The sequence below is a fragment of the Mesoplodon mirus genome, assembly GCF_964341445.2.
Source record: "Mesoplodon mirus genome assembly, chromosome: 17".
NCBI lineage: Eukaryota > Metazoa > Chordata > Mammalia > Artiodactyla > Ziphiidae > Mesoplodon > Mesoplodon mirus.
Window position 1 is genome coordinate 13,766,897 of NC_138993.1, and position 21,485 is coordinate 13,788,381.

The window sequence follows — 21,485 nt, forward strand, 5'->3', positions numbered from 1 at the left end:
TGTGAACAAGACATAATAGATGTTTTCCCTGTCACTACAATTTGAATTCTGTATGTAATAATAAATAAGCGTACTAAATTAGAAAATAATAATGTCCAAAGCAGATTGGAAATTGATGAAGAGTTGGTTGGGGATTTTCTCATACATTTAAAAGATTGGTCACATCCCTTCTGTGTTCCTGGATATTCGTTTTGTACTAAATTGTGAAATGTATGTATCAATTGTAAGCGGGAGTTCAAAGTTCCCTAAAAGTACAATTTGTATAGAATAAGCTGAAATATATTCAATTAACTAAATGTTATTTGTTTGGATAAGTGGCTCACTTAAATTTAGTCTCTCTCTCCCTCTCGACTCCCCGGGTCAGACACTGCCCAGCGGGCTTCCTGGAGCTGTCTCTGATTATCACTCAGCAATACTTATACACAGAGGTGATGCTGTGGCCTTGAAAATAGCTCTCAATGCTTCAGGCAGGGATCAAAACCCTAAACTAGAGGAGCTCAGGAGAAAGACACAAAAGATTTGAAGGGATAAATGCTTCTCACTGCAATGTACCCGCATATGCATCTTATATCTTCAATTTGGACTGAAATGTAAAAGGGAATAACACTGTCTTACACTCCTTTTTTCCCCCCAAATCTAAAATACCTTTAAGCAGGAAAAGGGCAGGATGACCATTATTTCAATTTTATATTCCAATTAATTATCTGATTTGTATTATTGGAGAGAAAAGAACATGACCCAAAATAAAATTTTGCTCAGGATAACCAAGACTGCTTAAAGAACTAATCTAAAATGGTAGAGTTTTCATTGTGAGGGTTTGGGGGTGGGGGGAAGCAGTTAGAAAACCTTTCGGAAAGGGAATCTACACACTTCTGAAACCCGACAAACACAAGGGGGCAGGCAGAGCTCAAGTCTGACTTGGAAACCTGCTGACTGAGGGTTGCTAACCTGTTTTAGTTCGCCCTCCGGATATTTATCAATTCTCCTGGCAGGCCAAGAAATGTGATTCTGACACGCGGGTCTAGTTAATACTCGGTGTAATTACTGCGAAGAGAACAGGAACGTCTCTAATGACCACTACCTCAACAGCGACGGCTTTGGAAGAGCCAGGGGGCTACATACCCTGGAACGTATCCTCTGCTGCGACTCTCTCGATTCCGCTCTGATGGCATTTCTCACACATTCCAAGTGCCCCTTTTTCCTTTTACTCTGAAATCTGGTTGCAAAGGAGGGGCTTGTTAAAAATCTCACCAATCCGAGAACTGTAGTCATTGTAATTTACGAGGAGACAGCGGGGGGCGGGGGCGAGGGGAGGCGCACACTCCTCTAGACGGTCTTTTAATTCCAGCTTTCCTTCTTATGAGCAAAGGCCCCAGAGTTTCTCCCTAAACTGTTCTGGGTTTTGATTCACACTCAAGCCACGTCGCGTCTAACTTTCCTCTCGGATTTGTTTGCAAGTTACAGTGAGAAATAAGCATTCCCTGCGCGGGATCCCATTGAATTGGGGGGATGGGAGCTAAAACGGGGGTATTGCTGGATCGCAGGCAGCTGGAAAAGGGAATCTAGCTCGGCGGCGTGTGCCGGCTCTGGGGCTGGAGAGCCGCAACCCTAGCAGCGCCGAGCGGAGCTAGCGCCCTCACTTCCAGGACAACGCGTCGCGCGTTCTATCTCCTCCCCTCTGCGCGGTTTCCCGGCCTCGGCCCCTAGGAGCTGATTGGCAGAAGTCGCTACCCAACCCTCGACTCGGGGCCTCCTCCCGGGACCGACGATTGGCCTCCTGGGAGGACTGGAGTAAGGGGGTGCGAGGGGAGGGATTTCCCTCAAAGCTCAGGGTCCCGGGACCTGGGAGGGAGGAGTGCAGGGACTCAGTTCTCCGCTCGACTGATCCGCGAGCCGCGGAGCTGGATCGGCCGGGACGGTTTAGCCTCCCCGGCAGCTCCGGGGACCGTGCCGAGCCTCTTTCCCATCCTTCTGGTCCAGCCTCGGCTACAGCAGGAACCCCCGGGCGCCGTGCGGAATTCCTGGCACTTTCCGGAGGGCTCTCTTACCACCTGCCCCGGACTGGGACTGGCTGCGCTCTCAGGGCGACCCGTCCGAGCCCTAACATCCGGACCATGCGCGCAGCCCGGACCCCCGGGATCACCGCCCGCGCGCGCCACGCAGCGAACCCCACCACCTCTCAGCTGTTGCCTCCGCCGCCGCCCCGGCTGGTGCTGCTGTTTTTGCTTATCCTGTCACTGGTAAGCCGCGTCCGGGCACAGCCCCCTGACCCCGGCCGGGCGTTGCTGTCCCCGGATCTCGCGGGCGTTGCAGGGGTCCCCTCCGAAGAGGCCATAGTGCCGGCGAACCGCGGGCTCCGGGTGCCCTTCGGCCGTGAGGTCTGGCTGGATCCGTTGCAGGACCTGGTGCTGCAGGTGCAGCCGGGGGATCGCTGCGTGGTGACCGTGCTAGACAACGATGCGCTGGCCCAGCGGCCCGGCCGTCTGAGTCCCAAGCGCTTCCCGTGCGACTTCGGCCCTGGCGAGGTGCGCTACTCGCACCTGGGCGCGCGCAGCCCGTCGCGGGATCGGGTCCGGCTGCAGCTCCGCTACGACGCGCCGGGAGGGGCGGCAGTGCTACCCTTGGTGCTGGAGGTGGAGGTGGTCTTCACCCAACTGGAGGTTGTAACTCGGAACCTGCCCCTGGTCGTGGAGGAGCTGCTGGGCACCAGCAATGCCCTGGACGCTCGGACCTTGGAATTCGCCTACCAGCCCGAGGCTGAGGAGTGTCGCGTAGGCATCCTGTCTGGCTTGGGCGCGCTGCCTCGCTACGGGGAACTCCTTCACTACCCGCCAGTCCCGGGACGTGCCAGCGAGGCGGGCACCCAGGAGCCGCTCCTGATGGACTGCAAAGCTTTCCAGGAACTAGGCGTGCGCTACCGCCACACGGCCCCCAGTCGTTCTCCAAACAGGGACTGGGTGCCCATGGTGGTGGAGCTGCGCTCACGAGGGTCTCCTGTGGGCAGCCCTGCTTTGAAACGCGAGCACTTCCAAGTATTGGTGAGAATCCGAGGAGGGGCTGAGAACACTGCCCCCAAGCCCAGTTTTGTGGCCATGATGATGATGGAGGTGGACCAGTTTGTACTGACCGCCCTGACGCCAGACATGTTGGCAGCCGAGGATGCTGAGTCTACCCCCGACCTGTTGATCTTCAATCTCACCTCTCCTTTCCAGCCTGGCCAGGGCTACCTGGTGAGCACTGATGATCGCAGTCTGCCTCTCTCCTCCTTCACTCAGAGGGATTTGCACCTCCTCAAGATTGCCTATCAGCCCCCCTCTGAGGACTCCGACCAGGAGCGTCTCTTTGAACTGGAGCTGGAGGTAGTGGACCCAGAAGGAGCAGCTTCAGAGCCTTTTGCCTTCATGGTGGTGGTGAAGCCCATGAACACACTGGCTCCAGTGGTCACCCGGAACACTGGGCTCATTCTCTATGAGGGCCAGTCTCGGCCCCTCACTGGCCCTGCAGGCAGTGGACCACAGAACCTGGTCGTCAGTGATGAGGATGACCTAGAGGCGGTACAGTTGGAGGTGGTGGCTGGCCTCCGACATGGTCACCTTGTCCTTCTGGGTGCCTCAAGTGGCAACTCTGCCCCTAAGGCATTTACGGTAGCCGAGCTGGCAGCCGGCCACGTGGTCTACCACCACGATGACAAAGATGGCTCCCTAAGTGACAACCTCGTGCTTCGAATGGCGGATGGAGGACGCAGACACCAGGTGCAATTCCTGTTCCCTATCACCTTAGTGCCCGTGGATGACCAGCCACCAGTCCTCAATGCCAACACGGGGCTGACACTGGCAGAGGGTGAAACCGTGCCCATCCTGCCCCAAGCTCTAAGTGCAGCTGACATGGACTCAGATGACTCTCTGCTTCTTTTTGTGCTAGAGTCGCCCTCCTCAACTACAGGGCATCTGCTTCTCCGTCAAACCCATCCTCCCCAGGAGGAAGAGATGCTGATCAGGGGCCCTTGGAGAAAACAGGGAGCATTCTATGAGAAAACAGTGACAGAGTGGAGGCAGCGAGACATAACGGAGGGGAGGCTTTTCTACAGGCACTCTGGGCCTCACAGTCCCGGGCCAGTAATGGACCAGTTCACATTTCGAGTCCAGGATAACCATGACCCCCCTAACAGGTCTGGGCTACAGAGGTTTGTGGTACGCATTCATCCAGTGGATCGCCTCCCTCCAGAGTTGGGCAGCGGCTGTCCCCTTCGGATGGTGGTACAGGAATCCCAGCTCACACCGCTGAGGAAGAAGTGGCTGCACTACACTGACCTGGACACAGACGACCGAGAACTACGCTACATGGTGACACAGCCCCCAATGGACACAGATAAAAACCACTCACCAGCCCCACTGGGCACTTTGGTCCTGACTGACAACCCTTCAGTGGTGGTGACCCATTTTACACAAGCCCAGGTCAACCACCATAAAATTGCTTACAGACCTCCAGATCAAGAACTGGGAGTGGCTGCCCGAGTGGCCCAGTTCCAATTCCAGGTGGAGGACCGAGCTGGGAATGTGGCTCCAGGCACTTTCACCCTTTACTTGCAGCCAGTGGACAACCAGCCACCTGAGATCCTCAACACTGGCTTCACTATTCAGGAAAAGGGCCACCACATCCTGAGTGAGACTGAGTTGAGTGTGAATGATATAGACACTGATGTGGCCCACATCACTTTCACTCTCACACAGGCACCCAAACATGGCCACATGAGGATGTCTGGACAGATACTGAGTGTAGATGGGATTTTCCACTTAGAGGACATAAAACAGGGTCGGATTTCCTATGCGCATAATGGGGATGAATCTCTGACTGATAGTTGCTCCTTGGAGGTCAGCGACAGACACCATGTGGTGCCCATCACTCTCAGAGTGAATGTCCGGCCAGTGGATGATGAGGTGCCCATGCTGAGCCTTCCTGCGGGCACTCTGGGGTCCTATCTAGATGTTTTAGAAAATGGGGCTACTGAAATCACTGCCAATGTTATCAAGGGGACCGATGAGGACACTGATGATTTGATGTTGACTTTCCTCTTGGAAGATCCACCCTTATGTGGAGAAATCCTGGTCAATGGAGTTCCAGCAGAGCAGTTTACCCAAAGGGACATCTTGGAGGGCTCAGTCGTTTACGCCCACACTAGCGGGGAGATAGGTCTATTGCCCAAGGAGGACTCTTTCAACCTGAGTCTGTCAGATATGTCTCAAGAATGGAGAATAGGTGGTAATACTATCCAAGGAGTTACCGTGTGGGTGACCATCCTCCCTGTTGACAGCCAGGCCCCAGAAATTTCTGTAGGTGAACGGTTTATAGTGATGGAAGGTGATAAAAGTGTTATAACCTCAATGCACATAAGTGCTGAAGATACTGATTCCCTCACTGATGACATCTTGTGCACCATAGTTATTCAGCCTACCTCAGGTTACGTGGAGAACATCTCTCCAGCCCCAGGCTCTGAAAAATCCAGAGCAGGAATTGCCATAAGTGCTTTCACTCTGAAAGATCTCAGGCAGGGTCATATAAACTACGTCCAGAGTGTCCACAAAGGAGTGGAACCGGTGGAAGACAGATTTATATTTCGTTGTTCTGATGGCATTAACTTTTCAGAGAGACATTTTTTCCCCATCATAATCATTCCCACCAATGATGAACAGCCAGAAATATTTATGAGAGAATTTATGGTGATGGAAGGCATGAGTCTGGTGGTCGATACGCCCATCCTCAATGCTGCTGATGCTGATCTTCCCCCAGATGATTTAACTTTCATTATTACCAGGTTTCCTACCCACGGTCACATCATGAACCAGCTGATAAATGGCACGGTTTTGGTTGAAAGCTTCACCTTGGACCAGATCATAGAGAGTTCCAGCATTATTTATGAGCATGATGACTCTGAGACTCAGGAAGACAGTTTCATGATTAAACTAACAGATGGTAAGCACTCTGTGGAAAAGATGGTCATCATTATGATTATCCCTGTTGATGATGAGACCCCCAGAATGGCCATCAATAATGGACTGGAAATAGAAATTGGGGAAACCAAAATTATCAACAACAAAATATTAATGGCAACTGATTTAGATTCTGAAGACGAATCCTTGGTTTATATTATTCGTTATGGGCCAGGACATGGCTTATTACAGAGACAAAAACCTATAGGTGTCTTTGAAAATATCACACTGGGCATGAATTTTACCCAGGATGAAGTGGACAGGAACTTAATTCAGTACGTCCATTTTGGGCAAGAGGGCATTCGGGATCTAATTAAATTTGATGTGACTGATGGAATAAATGCCCTTATAGATCGCTACTTTTATGTGTCTATTGGGAGTCTTGACATTGTCTTCCCTGATGTGATAAGTAAGGGAGTGTCTTTGAAAGAAGGTGGTAAGGTCACCCTCACAACAGACCTACTAAGCACTAGTGACTTGAACAGTCCTGATGAAAACTTAGTTTTTACCATCACCAGGGCTCCCATGAGAGGTCACTTAGAATGCACAGACCAACCTGGAGTATCCATCACATCTTTCACTCAGCTCCAACTGGCTGGCAACAAAATCTACTACATCCACACAGCTGATGATGAGGTGAAGATGGACAGCTTTGAGTTTCAAGTCACTGACGGACGTAACCCCGTCTTCCGGACATTCCGTATCTCCATCAGTGATGTGGACAACAAAAAGCCAGTGGTCACCATCCATAACCTGGTTGTCAGCGAAGGAGAAAACAAGCTGATTACTCCCTTTGAACTCACTGTGGAAGATAGAGATACTCCAGACAAACTCTTGAAATTCACTATCACCCAGGTGCCTGTTCATGGTCAACTCCTATTCAACAATACCAGACCCGCCATGATTTTTACCAAGCAAGACTTGAATGAAAACTTAATCAGCTACAGACATGATGGCACCGAGTCAAGTGAAGACAGCTTCTCCTTCATGGTGACTGATGGTTCCCATACAGAGTTCTACGTTTTCCCTGATACAGTATTTGAAACAAGAAGACCCCAAGTGATGAAGATCCAGGTCTTAGCTGTTGACAATAGTGTCCCCCAAATTGCAGTGAACAAAGGGGCTTCTACACTTCGCCCTCTGGCCACAGGCCACTTGGGGTTCATGATCACAAGTAAAGTATTGAAAGTGGAGGACAGAGACAGCTTACATTTTTCTCTTAGGTTTATTGTGACGGAGGCCCCACGACATGGATATCTCCTCAACCTGGGCCAAGGCAACCACAGTGTGACTCAGTTTACACAAGGTATGGTTCACTTTTCTTTCTTTAGGATCAAAGGGCACTCCAAGTTTTATTTCTTGAGATATGGCTGTCACTGAAAACTTCATAAATAGAGCATCAAATTAGACTCCAAGGGAAGGGGAGGGAAGAGAAGGGAAATGAAAGGGAGGTGAAAATACAGGGACTCTCTTTCCTGGGAGAACAGCTCCCTTCTTGCTATATGTCCTACTGCAGTGACTTTTATTAGAAGGAGTATCGTATTTTGAAAATACAAGCTAAATTGTCAAAGGAGGAGCTCGACTTTGGTGAATTAAATTTAAAGCAGGCGGGGCTTCCCTGGTGGCGCAATGGTTGGGAGTCCGCCTGCCGATGCAGGGCACAGAGGTTCGTGCCCCGGTGCGGGAGGATCCCACATGCCGCGGAGCGGCTGGGCCCGTGAGCCACGGCCGCTGAGCCTGCGTGTCCGGAGCCTGTGCTCCGCAGCGGGAGAGGCCACAGCGGTGAGAGGCCCGCGTACCGCAAAAAAAAAAAAAAAAAAAAAATTTAAAGCAGGCTTTCCAGTTCGGCTCTGCCCGTCCTCTGAGCAGCCTGTTTTATATGCTGCAGACAGTTCATGTTAGCATCTTAGAGAAAGATGTGCTTTCTAAATTCTATACATCCACATTATTATTTATTATCATCACCCACCATTCACACAGAACCTTCAAATTTATATTATTTTGATTGCTTTTTTAGAGGATTTGTTCTAAGTCTGGTATAGTTGTTAGAAAATTTGTAACGAAAATAAAAAGGTGTATTTATATTTACTTTGTAGATTTTATAGTTTTTATAAGATTTTATGACTTAGGCTAACACCAGCCCAAAGATGTAAGAGGTAAACACCTATCTAGATTTAGAATGATTATATGTACAAGGCATGCTACGACAATCCACACAAGAAAAGAAAGTATACTTAATGATGTATAAGAAGACAGTAAGTCCACCACCAAACCATACATCCACTTCATTGTTAAGAACCTGAAGATATGTTAACAAGATTAGTAGTCGAATGAAGAAATTATTTTCTCATTTCCAACCTCCTCTCTACCCTGTTTCAAACACAATAACCAACACCGTTGCCTGAAGCATCTGCATCCTTGAGACTAAAGCATTTTTGTAACCTCAGTTTTCTTTGTGTGGGGACAGAATCTGAGACAGGAAGGGCAGGTGACCTGCAGAGTTACTCGGTGACTAAAGGGAGAAGCCCATTCAATCTGCTGGCTTGGGAGTTAGAGCTCTGTTTTCTAGAACGTGCGACTTTCATTACAAAGAGCTTTGGGTTGCTTTCATGAAAACCTCACCCTTGTCAGAATGGAAACCAGATGGAGTTAAACCCCAGGGCTTCCCAGGGGGAGTGTTCTTTTCCTGCAGCAGTGTTGTGCTCTTAGATAACAAATGCTTTACTAAACATGGATGTTGCAAAGTGTAGTGTTAAAGTAAACTGCTTCTCTGTTTTAGATGCTGGCAAATAGCCCTACACTCCAACCTCCTGATTCTTGGCTGAAAGCCTGACTATATCTTAGGGCCTGCAGGGACAGGAAAACTTCAGAGTGCCAAGTGTCAGGCCAGACCAGCAGGAAACTTTTGTGTGAAGGCTTTCTGAGGGTAGAGATGCATGCAATCTTAGACTGGTTTATTTTCATGGAAAGTAAAGAGGATGAAAGGAATATGGAAAGGATATTCTTTACAGGATTGAAAATGTTACTTCAAACGACTCCTCTGATGAGAAAATATAACCTGATTTTAGAGATTTTTTTTTAAAAGAAGGAAAATAAGCAAATTATTTAATTTAAATTCTATGGACCAAGTCCAACAGCTCAAAATATTGGAATATTATTTCCTAAATATTGAGCCATAAAATTCTGCTATTTCATCACAGGCTGTTGCTCTATCTGTCACTGACTTGATGCACCATGATTACTTTTTATAGTCATTTGTAAATATAGAGTAGTTATGAGTTCATTATAAAAAGTGAAGATAAATTTTTAAGATTACATTTTAAAAGAAATCATCACGTTCCAGTAAGAACCCAAATGTTGACTAGGAAAGCTGTTGGTACTTAATCACACAGGACTCATTACAACAAGTTGACGCTGGAGTTTGGTTCATAGGAGTTGTTTATGGAGATTAGATAAGTGAGTAAAAATGGAGAAACCTCCATTATAGAGCTACCATGGCTGCTCTTGCAGTAGAGAAAGTAAAAGCAGTGACTAAATTGAGGACTGTACTGTCTTTTTCTTTGTTTTTGTTTTATCATGAAGGGGTGAGATGAACTATATTTTGATGGATTTTCAATGCACTGAATTAAGTCCACTTAGCACACATGGCTTGGGAAGGCTATTGCCAAATAAATTGACCAAATGGTCCCTAGGAGAAAAAAAAATTATTTCTAAAACTTATTAAATTTCACTATTAGGAAAAGTAAACAAGGTAGAATTAGACAAATTAAGGAAATTATTTAGTTAGTTCAAACTTTGCTCTTTCTCAAGGTGCCCTTCCCTGCTCTCTTCACCCCACATCTAAATCACTTGTCTCAGGTACCTGGATTTTTTTCTCTACAATAAATACATAATAATATCTTGTGGGAGATAATTTAGAAATCAATTTCATAAATTTCCCAAAGGTAGCCAGGGTGTGACTACCAGGAATGTTCATGAATTTAGAATTAAAAAAAAAATAAAACATGGAATGATTATGTAGATAAACTGAAATAAATTTGATGCATGTTTAACAATGAGAAGAAAATCTAGTTAATTGTTAGATGTTTACTGAAAGAAAATAACATTTTGGCTCAGGTTTTAATCTTCCTAATACTTCTGTGCCTTAAGAAGCAAGTGTTTATATGTATATTTATAGTGTGTTTTGTTATTTTTAGAGCTACCTGTAGAATAACAGTGTTATGATCAAAGTCTTTACTCACTTGAGATTTTTTAAAAGCCCCCCTTTTGAACAATGCATTATTAACAGAATTATGAAAAGGATTGTAGTTTGTTTCATCTAATCAATAATAGCCTGGGCCTAACTTGGAGAGCAAATTTGACACCTGAATGTCTTATAATTGAATTCATGTTCTCATTACTTCAAAAAAGAAAAGTTCTTAAAAATCAGTCTTGAAGAGGTATTTTATTTCAATGAAACTATCTCCCAAGTACTATAGTTTCTGCTTAGAAAACATTGATACAGGGATTGGGTATTGTTGTTGTTGTTTTTCCTATAGTGGAGCCTTTAGATTTTCTTATAGAATTAAAGAAGAAATGGGAACATTGGACAAAGGTCTTCCCCACATGACCAGAGGATGTTGTCTTTATGCTAAGGACCTGTAGTCAGAGCAGAGTTCACTTCATTCCTAAACCGATAATTTAAAGGTTGTAAAAGTTAAGAGTTGTAAGAGAAAACAGGTAAAGAGCAGTGCAGGGGGCTTCACTCCTTACCCCCGGAGAGACATCATCCATTCGAAGGGAGAGATGCAGGTGTGGACCACCAGACCTCCGGGCTCTTTCATTTTAGATTAACAAACATTTGAGCCTTTACTGAATGTAAGATCCTGAGCAAAGGACTGTGGAAACAAAAAACAGATTGAAAAAAGAAATTTTTAATCTTCTACAAAAGGCAGCCATGCAGAAAGAGGCAGAATTTGGGGAGATTACAGTAGAGTTAGAAAAGAAATGCTAAGGGAGAACAACACATCTTGAACTTGCTTCACCTTTAGGTATCTCTATTAACAAGAAGGTACTATTAACTATTAAATCAGATTTTTCCCCTCCTCAAATGTTTGATTGTAAGCAAGTCACCTTCCAAAACTGTGTGAGCCAAGGTAGGTCATATGTTTCACATCTATAAAGTGGAGCTATAGAAATTCATGGAGTAATTTGTTGATTCTAATACTTTGCATCACTTGATACTATTCTTTCATAAAATCATTTTCTTATATGTAATGCCTTTAAACTCCATACCATGAACTTATGAGAGATCTTAGGAGATGAATAAACCATAGAGCACACACGAGACAAATAAATACCACATACTATTGTTGAAGCAATTTTTAGCTATGATCTTGGTTTTATGTAACCTTGGAAATAACTACTTGCTGATTGGCCCAGATCCAATAGAGGTCTACTGTATCACAGAACAAAATGATGTTTGTTTTATTATGTTGTCTGTGTGGCATCATTAAGGAGAAAAACTGATAAAATGGATGAATACATTTTCAAATTGTATTTTAGTCAACACTGAAAACAAACTGTGCCAGTGAATTTTTTTTTTTTTTTTTTTTTTTTTTTTTTGCGGTATGCGGGCCTCTCACTGTTGTGGCCTCCCCCGTTGCGGAGCACAGGCTCCGGACGCGCAGGCCCAGCGGCCATGGCTCACGGGCCCAGCCGCTCCGCGGCATATGGGATCCTCCCAGACCGGGGCACGAACCCGTATCCCCTGCATCGGCAGGCGGACTCTCAACCACTGCGCCACCAGGGAGGCCCAATGTGCCAGTGAATTTGATAGCTAGAATAGAAAGCATTAGAAAAAGCATTTCCGAGGCAGAATAACTTTTCACTCTGAATAAAGGTTTCACCTTTTACTCGATGTTTTCTAAGTTCTCTTTGGCATTGGGTCATGATAGTAATTTCAATCCGTGGGATTTTTTAAAAAAAAATTTTCTTCATTTTTCCTTTCAAAAATTTGGAGAGCTTAAAAACAGCCTACTGTACCGCAAGAGGTAAGAAAAGTTAGCCTGAGGTAGAGCCAAGGAACCTCTTTCCCCTTAGGGCCAGTCCTACAGGGAGGCAAAGGGTGTGATTTCAGTAGTGCCAGGAAATCTGCCAGGCCTCAAAATATCTCCCTGTCCACCTGTCATGGAGTCTGACATCCCGTATTTAGATAGTCACTCCTTTGGTGCATGAACATGCGAATACCATTGGGAAGGGCAACACCTTGCTATTATTATAACCTAGCTCTTGCATTCTATCTGTGTAAGGGATCAGATTTCCAAGGGACAGCTGAAATCAAGGGGCTTAGAGATATGAGAAATAGGATAGCACTCTTTCCCTTAGGAGAAGAAGGAGATCTAAACATGACTCAGAAAAGTAATAGCCAATAGGATTTACCATAAATGATGAGTCACCAGTTTTGCCCTAGTAATTAATCATCTTCTTATTTGGTTATTTTCTAGCTGACATTGATGATATGAAAATATGCTACGTCTTGAGAGAAGGGGCTAATGCCACAAGTGACATATTCCACTTTACAGTTGAAGATGGTGGTAAGTAGTCACTCTCCTGTTAGTATAAACAAGGAGAGTGACTTTTATTCATTGCTCTGTTGACTACTTGATTACAGGGAATCGGTATCAAGTATCAGTTTATGCTCACCTGCATTTGTACTGAGTGAAGTTGGTACTTGTTCATGAAAATCTTACATTCTCAGTCTGTCACAATACTACTCTGCAATGATTGTAAATACACGTTCTAGTTATATTATTCTTGTCTTATGATTTGTAAAGCACTAAAGAGAAAGATCTACGTAAATAGGATCCCCATGTCCAGTTGTTCAGATTATACTCTGCATAAAGCTGCCTGCTTGAGGCCACCAGAGGATGTTGGGACCAGCCCAGCCCCACTTGCAAACCATGTGTTCTACCTAGGTGTGTCTGTCCAAAGGGGGTGCCTTTTTCTAATTTTCTTGGGTGCTGTGTGGACTAATGCTGGTAGATAATACGTCACCTTCACCAAGAAATCAGTGCTAAATAAAGGTGTATCAGGCTCAGTATGTCTAATGATTTTCTTAGTTTTCTTAGTTTGGGGCATTTTGTGACTTGGTCTAGCTCAGCTTTTCCTTGGTGAAGTCTGAATACTGCAGAGACTAGACTATGACCTGGGATCTAAGTCACCTCAGTAATTTATTGTCATCGCTCCCCCAGAGCCCTGACTGCCTCTCACACTCTTCAGCTCCCTTCCTCACCCTGCAGCCTAGGAGGAAAGCTGGCCACTTCTAGATTGATCATAAGGATGTTTGTGTTCTCACTTGCTCTCAGGAGAAGGAAAAGAACCTCAGAAAGAATGTGTGAACAGGACACAGGAATGAGAGGACCTGTGTGCGAGAGAAGAGAGGGGGAGAAATGATTCAGTCACCTGTTTCCTTACGATCTTTATAAAAACGCACACTATTCTGTCATCTATCTCAAAAAGATTCCATGCTTACCCTTCCTATTTTTTTGAAGCATTAAATAGCACTTGTTTAAAATGTTGGATGTAACAGGATCACAGCTCTGAAAAATGACATCTGCTGGGTGTGTGACAGACAGGAAAAAAAAAGTGAGTTTACTTGGGTTCAACTGAATTTAATAAGTTTAATGCCTTTATTTTTTTTAGCAACCAAATCATACTTTAGTATTCTACATATTGATAAATGAATCTTAGTATGAAACCAAGTTCTGAGAAGGAAATCAACTTATCAGAAAATAATCTGCTTGTTGAATCTTGCTGCCCAAATGGGAAATACTACTGCAAGTAAACTTTAGAGTGAGACTCTGAAATAATTCAAATTTGTCTTATATATATACATATATATACATATATTATATATATATATATATACATATATATTTTATATATACATATATATATATATATATGTATATATATATATAAATGTAAGGACTAAATCGTTGGTTCCAAACACCATGTATAGCCTTCCGAGTGACTGAATAAACCTCAATAGCAAAAGTATGATTTTCTTTAAAATTCCCCAAAAATGTTTGAAATCCAATGACTACAATTCCAAGACATTATAGCCTATACTTTTTTATACATTTTGCTTTTTCTTTCTTTTTATACATATATATTCTCTATTATTATGCACTTTTCTTTCCTTAGCTGAATGGAATGGTAGCAATTACTTTAAAATTTTGGTCTGTATTCAAACTTCGGAAAACATTATACTGTATCATATTTCAAAATATTAAGTGAGGAGTGACTAGTTGAAGAGACTGGGTTTATTTTTGGATTTGCTGAAAAAGTGGCTGAGCGTCTAAAGATGTGTTATGGAAATAGGAACAAAATCATTTTGGGAGCTTTTTCAGAGCTAGAGTTTCATGTGAGAGAGAAAAATTCCAGAGATATTGTCCTTTACTCTTCTCCTCCCACTGACTTAGCATTACTTACGGGGCTCAGGCAGATTCTGGCAACTATCTGTGGAACAGAATTTATCTTAATTTCCCTGATGCAAGAAAACTTCCCTTTGACAGAATAAATACAGAGACCTGCAAGATTAAAAAATAAAAAGTCATATATGTATTTCAAAATAGTTTCAATCTGATACTTATTTTTTTAGGATTTTTGCACTGTCTCTTGTAACATATTCTAATATATCAATGAGAAGTGCAATACTATTTAAACTTACAGAGTATCTTGAATGAAATTCTCCTCTCTGGGAAGTGTGAGGTATTTTGCTAAACAGAAGTAAAAAAAATGTTTGCAATATTTGTGATAAAAGAAGAAATAAAGATATTCTTCCTCTCTACAAAAATATTACACTAAGAACTATGAATTTTTTCTGACCTAGCTATTATATCTTCTAGTAGTACAGTCAGTAATTTCATCAAAATATACTCTAGAAAAGACCTATTTTATAGACTGTAATATTAACATTTATTTTCAAAATCTTCAAATGTAGCAATGTAAATTTCATGAACTAGATGACATGTTTGTGAAGACACATTGTGATGTCATTTGACACTTCTCCAAGATATGTATACCTCAGGAATTATGTCAGGTAATACAAGGATTGAATCTTATGAACAAGGATTCTCCTTGTTTCTCAGTTGGAAGGATCTAGGTCTCAGAGTAGCCAGGTCACTTCCCCAAACACATCCATCCACCCATCCAGGAAGTAATAGAGCCCCCTCAAGGGTACTTACCCTTCCCATCCATTTGATGACAGACTTTTTGGACCAGAGGGTTTAGTTACTGGATTCAGCTGTAGTCATTTATTATCATTTACTTTATACAATTATAGTAAGCATATCCATATACCATCCCCATGAAATATATGAAATGCCTCAGTATTTCAGATCTGAGAAACAAGTCAAGGCACCATGGCATAAAATCAATCAACTCTCTACTGCCAATTCTCTCTCCAATTCACTAAAAATCACTTTCTTCAAGTCAACCAGATTGATTTTAGGACAGTGACTATCTAAGGAAATTACTGGAGCAAATATAATCCTCAAATAACATTAAAAATAAAACATAGCTTTTAATTTCAGGAGTCAAGAATGGGAGAGGAGGCTGAGGAGAACAGAAAACTAAAATCCTTTGTTTTCGATTTAATTATATTATCATAAGAACCTGGGGCTTCCCTGGTTGCACAGTGGTTGGGAGTCCGCCTGCCAATGCAGGGGACACGGGTTCGTGCCCCGGTCCGGGAAGATCCCACATGCCACGGAGCGGCTGGGCCCGTGAGCCATGGCCGCTGGGCCTGCGCATCCGGAGCCTGTGCTCCGCAACAGGAGAGGCCACAACAGTGAGAGGCCTGTGTACTGCAAAAAAAAAAAAAAAAGAACCTGGCTAGCCACAGAATTCTCCTGTTATAATGTGCTAACCAGTTAAGACCACCCATGACTAATGGATTGGTGCTTAGGACAGAGTTACTACTTTTTAGTGTTTGGAGGGCTTTGGGGCAATTACCAAAAGACTGGGCTAAAGAATACACTAATTGTACAGTACCAAACGTAAGGCAGATAGCTAGTGGGAAGCAGCCGCATAGCACAGGGAGATCAGCTCGGTGCTTTGTGACCGCCTGGAGGGGTGGGATAGGGAGGGTGGGAGGGAGGGAGACGCAAGAGGGAAGGGATGTGGGAACAGATGTATATGTATGACTGATTCACTTTGTTATAAAGCAGAAACTAATTTAAAAAAATAATAAAAAAAATAAAGAATACACTAATTGAAGAATAGATAACGTCAGGATTTTCACCTCGGAGTTCTACTGTGTTTGGACTTAATGAATGTTGGTTAATATAGCACATGTATACACACACACACACACACACACGCACACAGATCCTCATATGTCAGGGTTCTTTCCATTAGCTCTTTTATTAGAACTATCATTTATGCAATTTTGCCTTCATAGCTCCGAGCACAGTTAAAAATACGTATATTTGGCAGATGAGTAAACTGAGTCACAGATATAGGTAACTCCTTCAAGTTGTATAACCAGGCAGCTAGAAGCCCATTTGAATCCCAGATTCTTTCCTCAAACAGTAACTTCGACACTTATTCAGGATTGACATAAGAGGGAGGAATACTTGAATTCTTCTGGGTTCTCTAGACTGAGTTTTTAGGCATGTTTGATAGATGAGAATGAAGTCAGAGTAGGATCTGCTGAGAGACAAAAAGTTCTGCATCCTCTGGGGTGTACAGTTTTATTTTAGAATACTTTAAAGGTCACTGCATCCTAATACTTATAGTATTCTCTCCTGGTATCACACTGTAGTTTTTCTACCTACATGTGGAAAAAAATTTATTCTTTCTAAAGTTGAAATAAACACAAATCAAATCAAGGTACCATTAAATTAAGGTACCAAATTAAGGTATCAAATTAAGGTACCATTTTTTTAACGTTTTTATTGGAGTATAATTGCTTTACAATGGTGTGTTAGTTTCTGCTTTATAACAAAGTGAATCAGTTATACATATACATATGTCCCCATATCTCTTCCCTCCTGCATCTCCCTCCCTCCCACCCTCCCTATCCCACCCTTCTAGCTGGTCACAAAGGTACCATTTTATAATTATTTTATCAATTAAATTACAAAGAAAGTTTTTAAAAATTCACTTCCGGGATTATGGTGAAACAGGTACACTTCCAAACTATTTGTGAGGTTGTAAACTGAGAAAATAAAGTTGAAGAAACATCTGTGAATATGGAGATGAAGTCAAGAAGGCTATAATATTCCACTTGAGACATGGCTCAACAGAAGCAAAATTTGTAGACACATGGATGTCACCATGCGAAGAGTAGCAATCTGGAAATGACTAATGCCAGTAAAAATAGAGCTTTTTAGTAATGGTATCTACATCAGAAAATGTTATGCAGCCCTTAAAATTCATAATTATAAATTGTCATATTGTAATTCTTCAAATGATCATTTAGTAATGAAATACATTTATTGGAATATTAGTGAAGAACCTGAGGAAATTCCCCGGTAGTCCATTGGTTAGGCCACTGCGCTCTCACTGCTGAGGGCCAAGGTTCAGTCCCTGATCAGGAAACTAAAATTCCATAAGCCGCGTGGCGCAGCCCAAAAAAAAAACCCATGAAAATATTACAGCAAAATAGGTCATCCATCCAGTTTTCTGGGGCCAATCAACACATGCATTTTCATAGTTACAGTCTAAAAAGTCAAACTCTGAAATTAGGAAGCGTATTCCTGTTATCTGTGGCTTCATCCAAAGAGCTTTTGTATATAAGTGTGGGTAGCAGTCACCTATGGATTTATCTAAACCATCTTCCATCTCTTTTGCTTTTATCCTTATGTCTTCTCAAGGGTAATTCAATGTAATAATAATAATACAGACTTGGAAAACACATCCTCCTTTGATAATTGCCTCTTTGAATTAAAATTCCAGATCTAGTGCTTTGAATTTTGTGGGAAGAAAAACAGCATGTATTCTTGTTTTGTTTTGTTTTGTTTTTCCTAAGCTAATAGAGGGAAGAAATTAGAAAACTAATAATAATAAAATAAATCAAAAAGATAACAAGAAATGAGAGAAAACAGAACATAGAACAGAAGAAACAAAAAGAAAGCAAATATTATGATGATAGATATAAAGCAAAATATATCGATAATTATATTAAATGTAAGTGAACTAAATGTTCTAATTAGAATATAAAAGTTGTCAAACTGGATAAGCAAACAAAACCCAATTACATGTTGCTTACAAGAAGCACATCCTTGAAAAAAACATGTATTCTTTTATCCCCTTCATAAGAGAGCATATTTTACCTGATTTCTTCTCAGCCTTTAACTCTGTAATTTTCCTCTTCTAACATTATAAGTATTCTAACATGAAAGCACTCCTGTCCCTTTTTAGTTTTGTCTCCAAGGAAATCGTCTAGCTCTTTATTATGATGTGAAATCCAGTCTCACGTAACTATTCCAGGTATGTCCCACCCTCAGCCCTGACGACCGCTAATCATTCCTCAACTTTCAACTCAGATGTCATTCCCTCTCCAAAGTTGCTCCCAATATCTTGATAACAAAATTAGCCATGCCCTTTTTTTTGTGCTTCTATCCCTGCCTTTCTTTAGAACAAGAATGTTGTTTTCTGATTAGTTGCTAATGTGAAGACCTCCATTAGTAGAGAAGAAACTTTTTCAAGTCAAAAAAAAGGTGTCGGGCTTCCCTGGTGGCGCAGTGGTTGAGAGTCCGCCTGCCGATGCAGGGGACACGGGTTCATGCCCCGGTCCGGGAAGATCCCCTATGCCGCGGAGCGGCTGGGCCCATGAGCCATGGCCACTGAGCCTGCGCATCCGGAGCCTGTGCTCCGCAACGGGAGAGGCCACAAGAGTGAGAGGCCCGTGTACGGCAAAAAAAAAAAAAAAAAAAAAAGGTGTCATTAATCTTTATACCACAAGGCCTATCCAGGGGTGAACACACAGTAAATATTAAACAAATATTAAAATAAATAAATAGACAAATGGCCAAAAGAAGCTCTATTTTATATAAGGATCAATTAAATAGTATTCTACAAAAAGCTCCTATAAACAGTTCCCAGGGGACCCTTTGCATTCCTTTAGAACATTCTCTTATCCTAGCATTGATTTAAATCCTTATGGCGGCAAAAAAGATTTTTAGTAAAGCTTTCACATTTTTAAATACATGAAACTAACTGCTGTAAAAATGCTTTTGAAACCTTCAGTGAAATATACTTAAGATTGAAGAGATTCACAGTAACCACCAGTTTAGAGCTCATGTTATTCTTAAAGAATTCTTTTCAGGAAAAAATAAGTTGTCAGTATGTTATATAAACAATTATACAATTTTAAAATTTAAAAAGGAATCAACATTTTCTATAAACCACTGAAATTTTTAAGACAGCACCACTGCCTTAAGTATTTTTAGTCACCCCAATTTTTTTTGCCTCATGTGAGACAACTTTATGACAGGGAGAGAAGTAGAAAGCTATATTAGCATAAAGTATCCTCAGTTCTTATTAAAAAGCCATTATGTACATTTTTATGTTTCTTGTTTGTTTGCTTGTTTCAAGTCTCAAAGCCTGAGCATCAGATTCAAGAGACTTCTTTTTTTTCTGCAATATTTCTCTCTTTTTTAAATTTATATTTTATGTTGGAGTATAGTTGATTAACAATGTTGTGTTAGTTTCAGGTGCACAGCAAAATGATTCAGTTATACATGTACATGTATCTATTCTTTGTCAAATTCTTTCCCCATTGAGGTTATTACAGAATATTGAGCAGAGTTCCCTGTGCTATACAGTAGGTCGTTGTTGGTTATCTATTTTACATATAGCAGTGTGTACATGTCAATCCCAAACTCTGACATAAATCAAGGTACTTCTTGATGGGCAGAAGAAAGAATCAGGATACGTGATCATCTGGCCCAGTATACTTAGTAGGAGGAGCCCTACTTTTTTCTCCATTATGAGAACTGGTTTGCCGCTTCCTCATTTGAGCTGTCATATGACATGGGCACACCGTCTATGAGAGCCTCTCTCTGGTTTTGGCACTGAAACTGGACGTCAGACATGATATGCGTGTTGGCCATTATAATGTATCTGGTCCGTAGCCAGACATGTGTTGCCACTGTCTTTGATTGTGCCTTGCGGTGCCCAGTTTTTCATCCGCTAAGATCCCTAATTCATATGCTATTGAAAGATATAAATAGCTTCTTGACATAGTAGAAAAAGCTGCAAAGTCATTTCTGTATATGAAATGTCAGTTAAGGATGAGGCTTTCAGAATTTTATTCCATACCTGATGGTTGAATACACAGGACACCAGGAGACTGGAAGCTCTTCTTGCTGGTTTAGAAGAAGCACAAGTTTTTGCTGGAAGATGACCAGTAACTTCAAGGTTTAAAGCAAAGTCATTATTGATAATTAGCTTGAATTTAAAGCAAGGGCTGGAAAAATATAAATAAGTGCAGTAAGTCGGAAAATGAGGTCTGAGTACAAGCATTAAAAGATTTTACAGACGTTCAGCTGAGAGGAAAAAAAAGCAAGCATTCTTGGCAATAAAGTTAATTACTAGTGACATGAGAACCAGAGGAAAGACACTAGTGCCTCAGGGGGTTATAATAAGACGGTGAAGTAATGTCAGGCACTGATACAAGTATTTTTAATCTGTAAGAGAGCACAGATCCACTAGAATACAGATCCTGGGAGGAGGTATTGGCGACTATGGCATAATGTTTGTAAGCCTTTCCTTTCTCATTGAACAGTTCAGAACAGTTCAAGTCATCAGGATCTTTCTATGCCAGATCCCTGCCTTTAAAAGCATGAATCTATAAAATACCTGTACTGTACTGTCCATGAAAGAATTTGTACCTTTTAAATAGAAAAATATAAACTAAATTTTATTAGTTATTATTCTTTAGGTTCATTCCAAAATTATATGTCATATAGCTGTACTGTTTTCATTAGCTTTAGTTTAGAGGAAACTTTTCTTAAATCATTAAATCTTCCCGTGAATATGAATCCTTATTAGACACATTTTTAGAGGTTTAGCATGGTTCTATATTTACTCTCAAAACAAATGATAATCACCTTTTAAAAACTAAGCAAATCTTTCATAAGTGACTAAAATACCATAATCTCAAATCAAATATTTATTTGTGGTATATATTACATTACTCAGTAATATCCCACTCTGTCTTTTTAAATTTGCTCTGCGTGGCCGGGAGAAATAGACCGTGGTGTTCAATGACAGTTGTCATTAGTATGATTCTATATTTGCTAGAACCTGTAAGAATACAACAGAGAACCAGAATGCAATGGAAGAGAAGGTTCCGAGTTTCTATGGTGAAACTTAAAGAGTTTCCCTATTCACTTATTTATTGAATTATTCAACAAGTATTTTTGGTGCCCCAACTATATTTCAGGTGTCTATTGGGATCTTGGAAAATAATGACGATCATGGCAGTTATGACCTCTGACCTGA

The 21,485-nt window shown here is 42.0% G+C and overlaps 1 protein-coding gene across 1 annotated transcript in view; it reads left to right on the forward strand.

The window, feature by feature from the left end:
• Positions 1-2,114: 2,114 nt before the first annotated feature.
• The window catches only part of FREM2 (FRAS1 related extracellular matrix 2), a gene marked incomplete at its 5' end in the record, with an annotated part of 150,848 nt that continues 131,477 nt past the window's right edge, over positions 2,115-21,485 (forward strand). Inside the window, 2 exons of the mRNA XM_082601912.1 lie at positions 2,115-7,293; positions 12,473-12,562. Of these exons, the coding sequence (XP_082458038.1) occupies positions 2,115-7,293; positions 12,473-12,562 (5,269 nt within the window). The remainder of the gene's footprint in view (positions 7,294-12,472; positions 12,563-21,485) is intronic.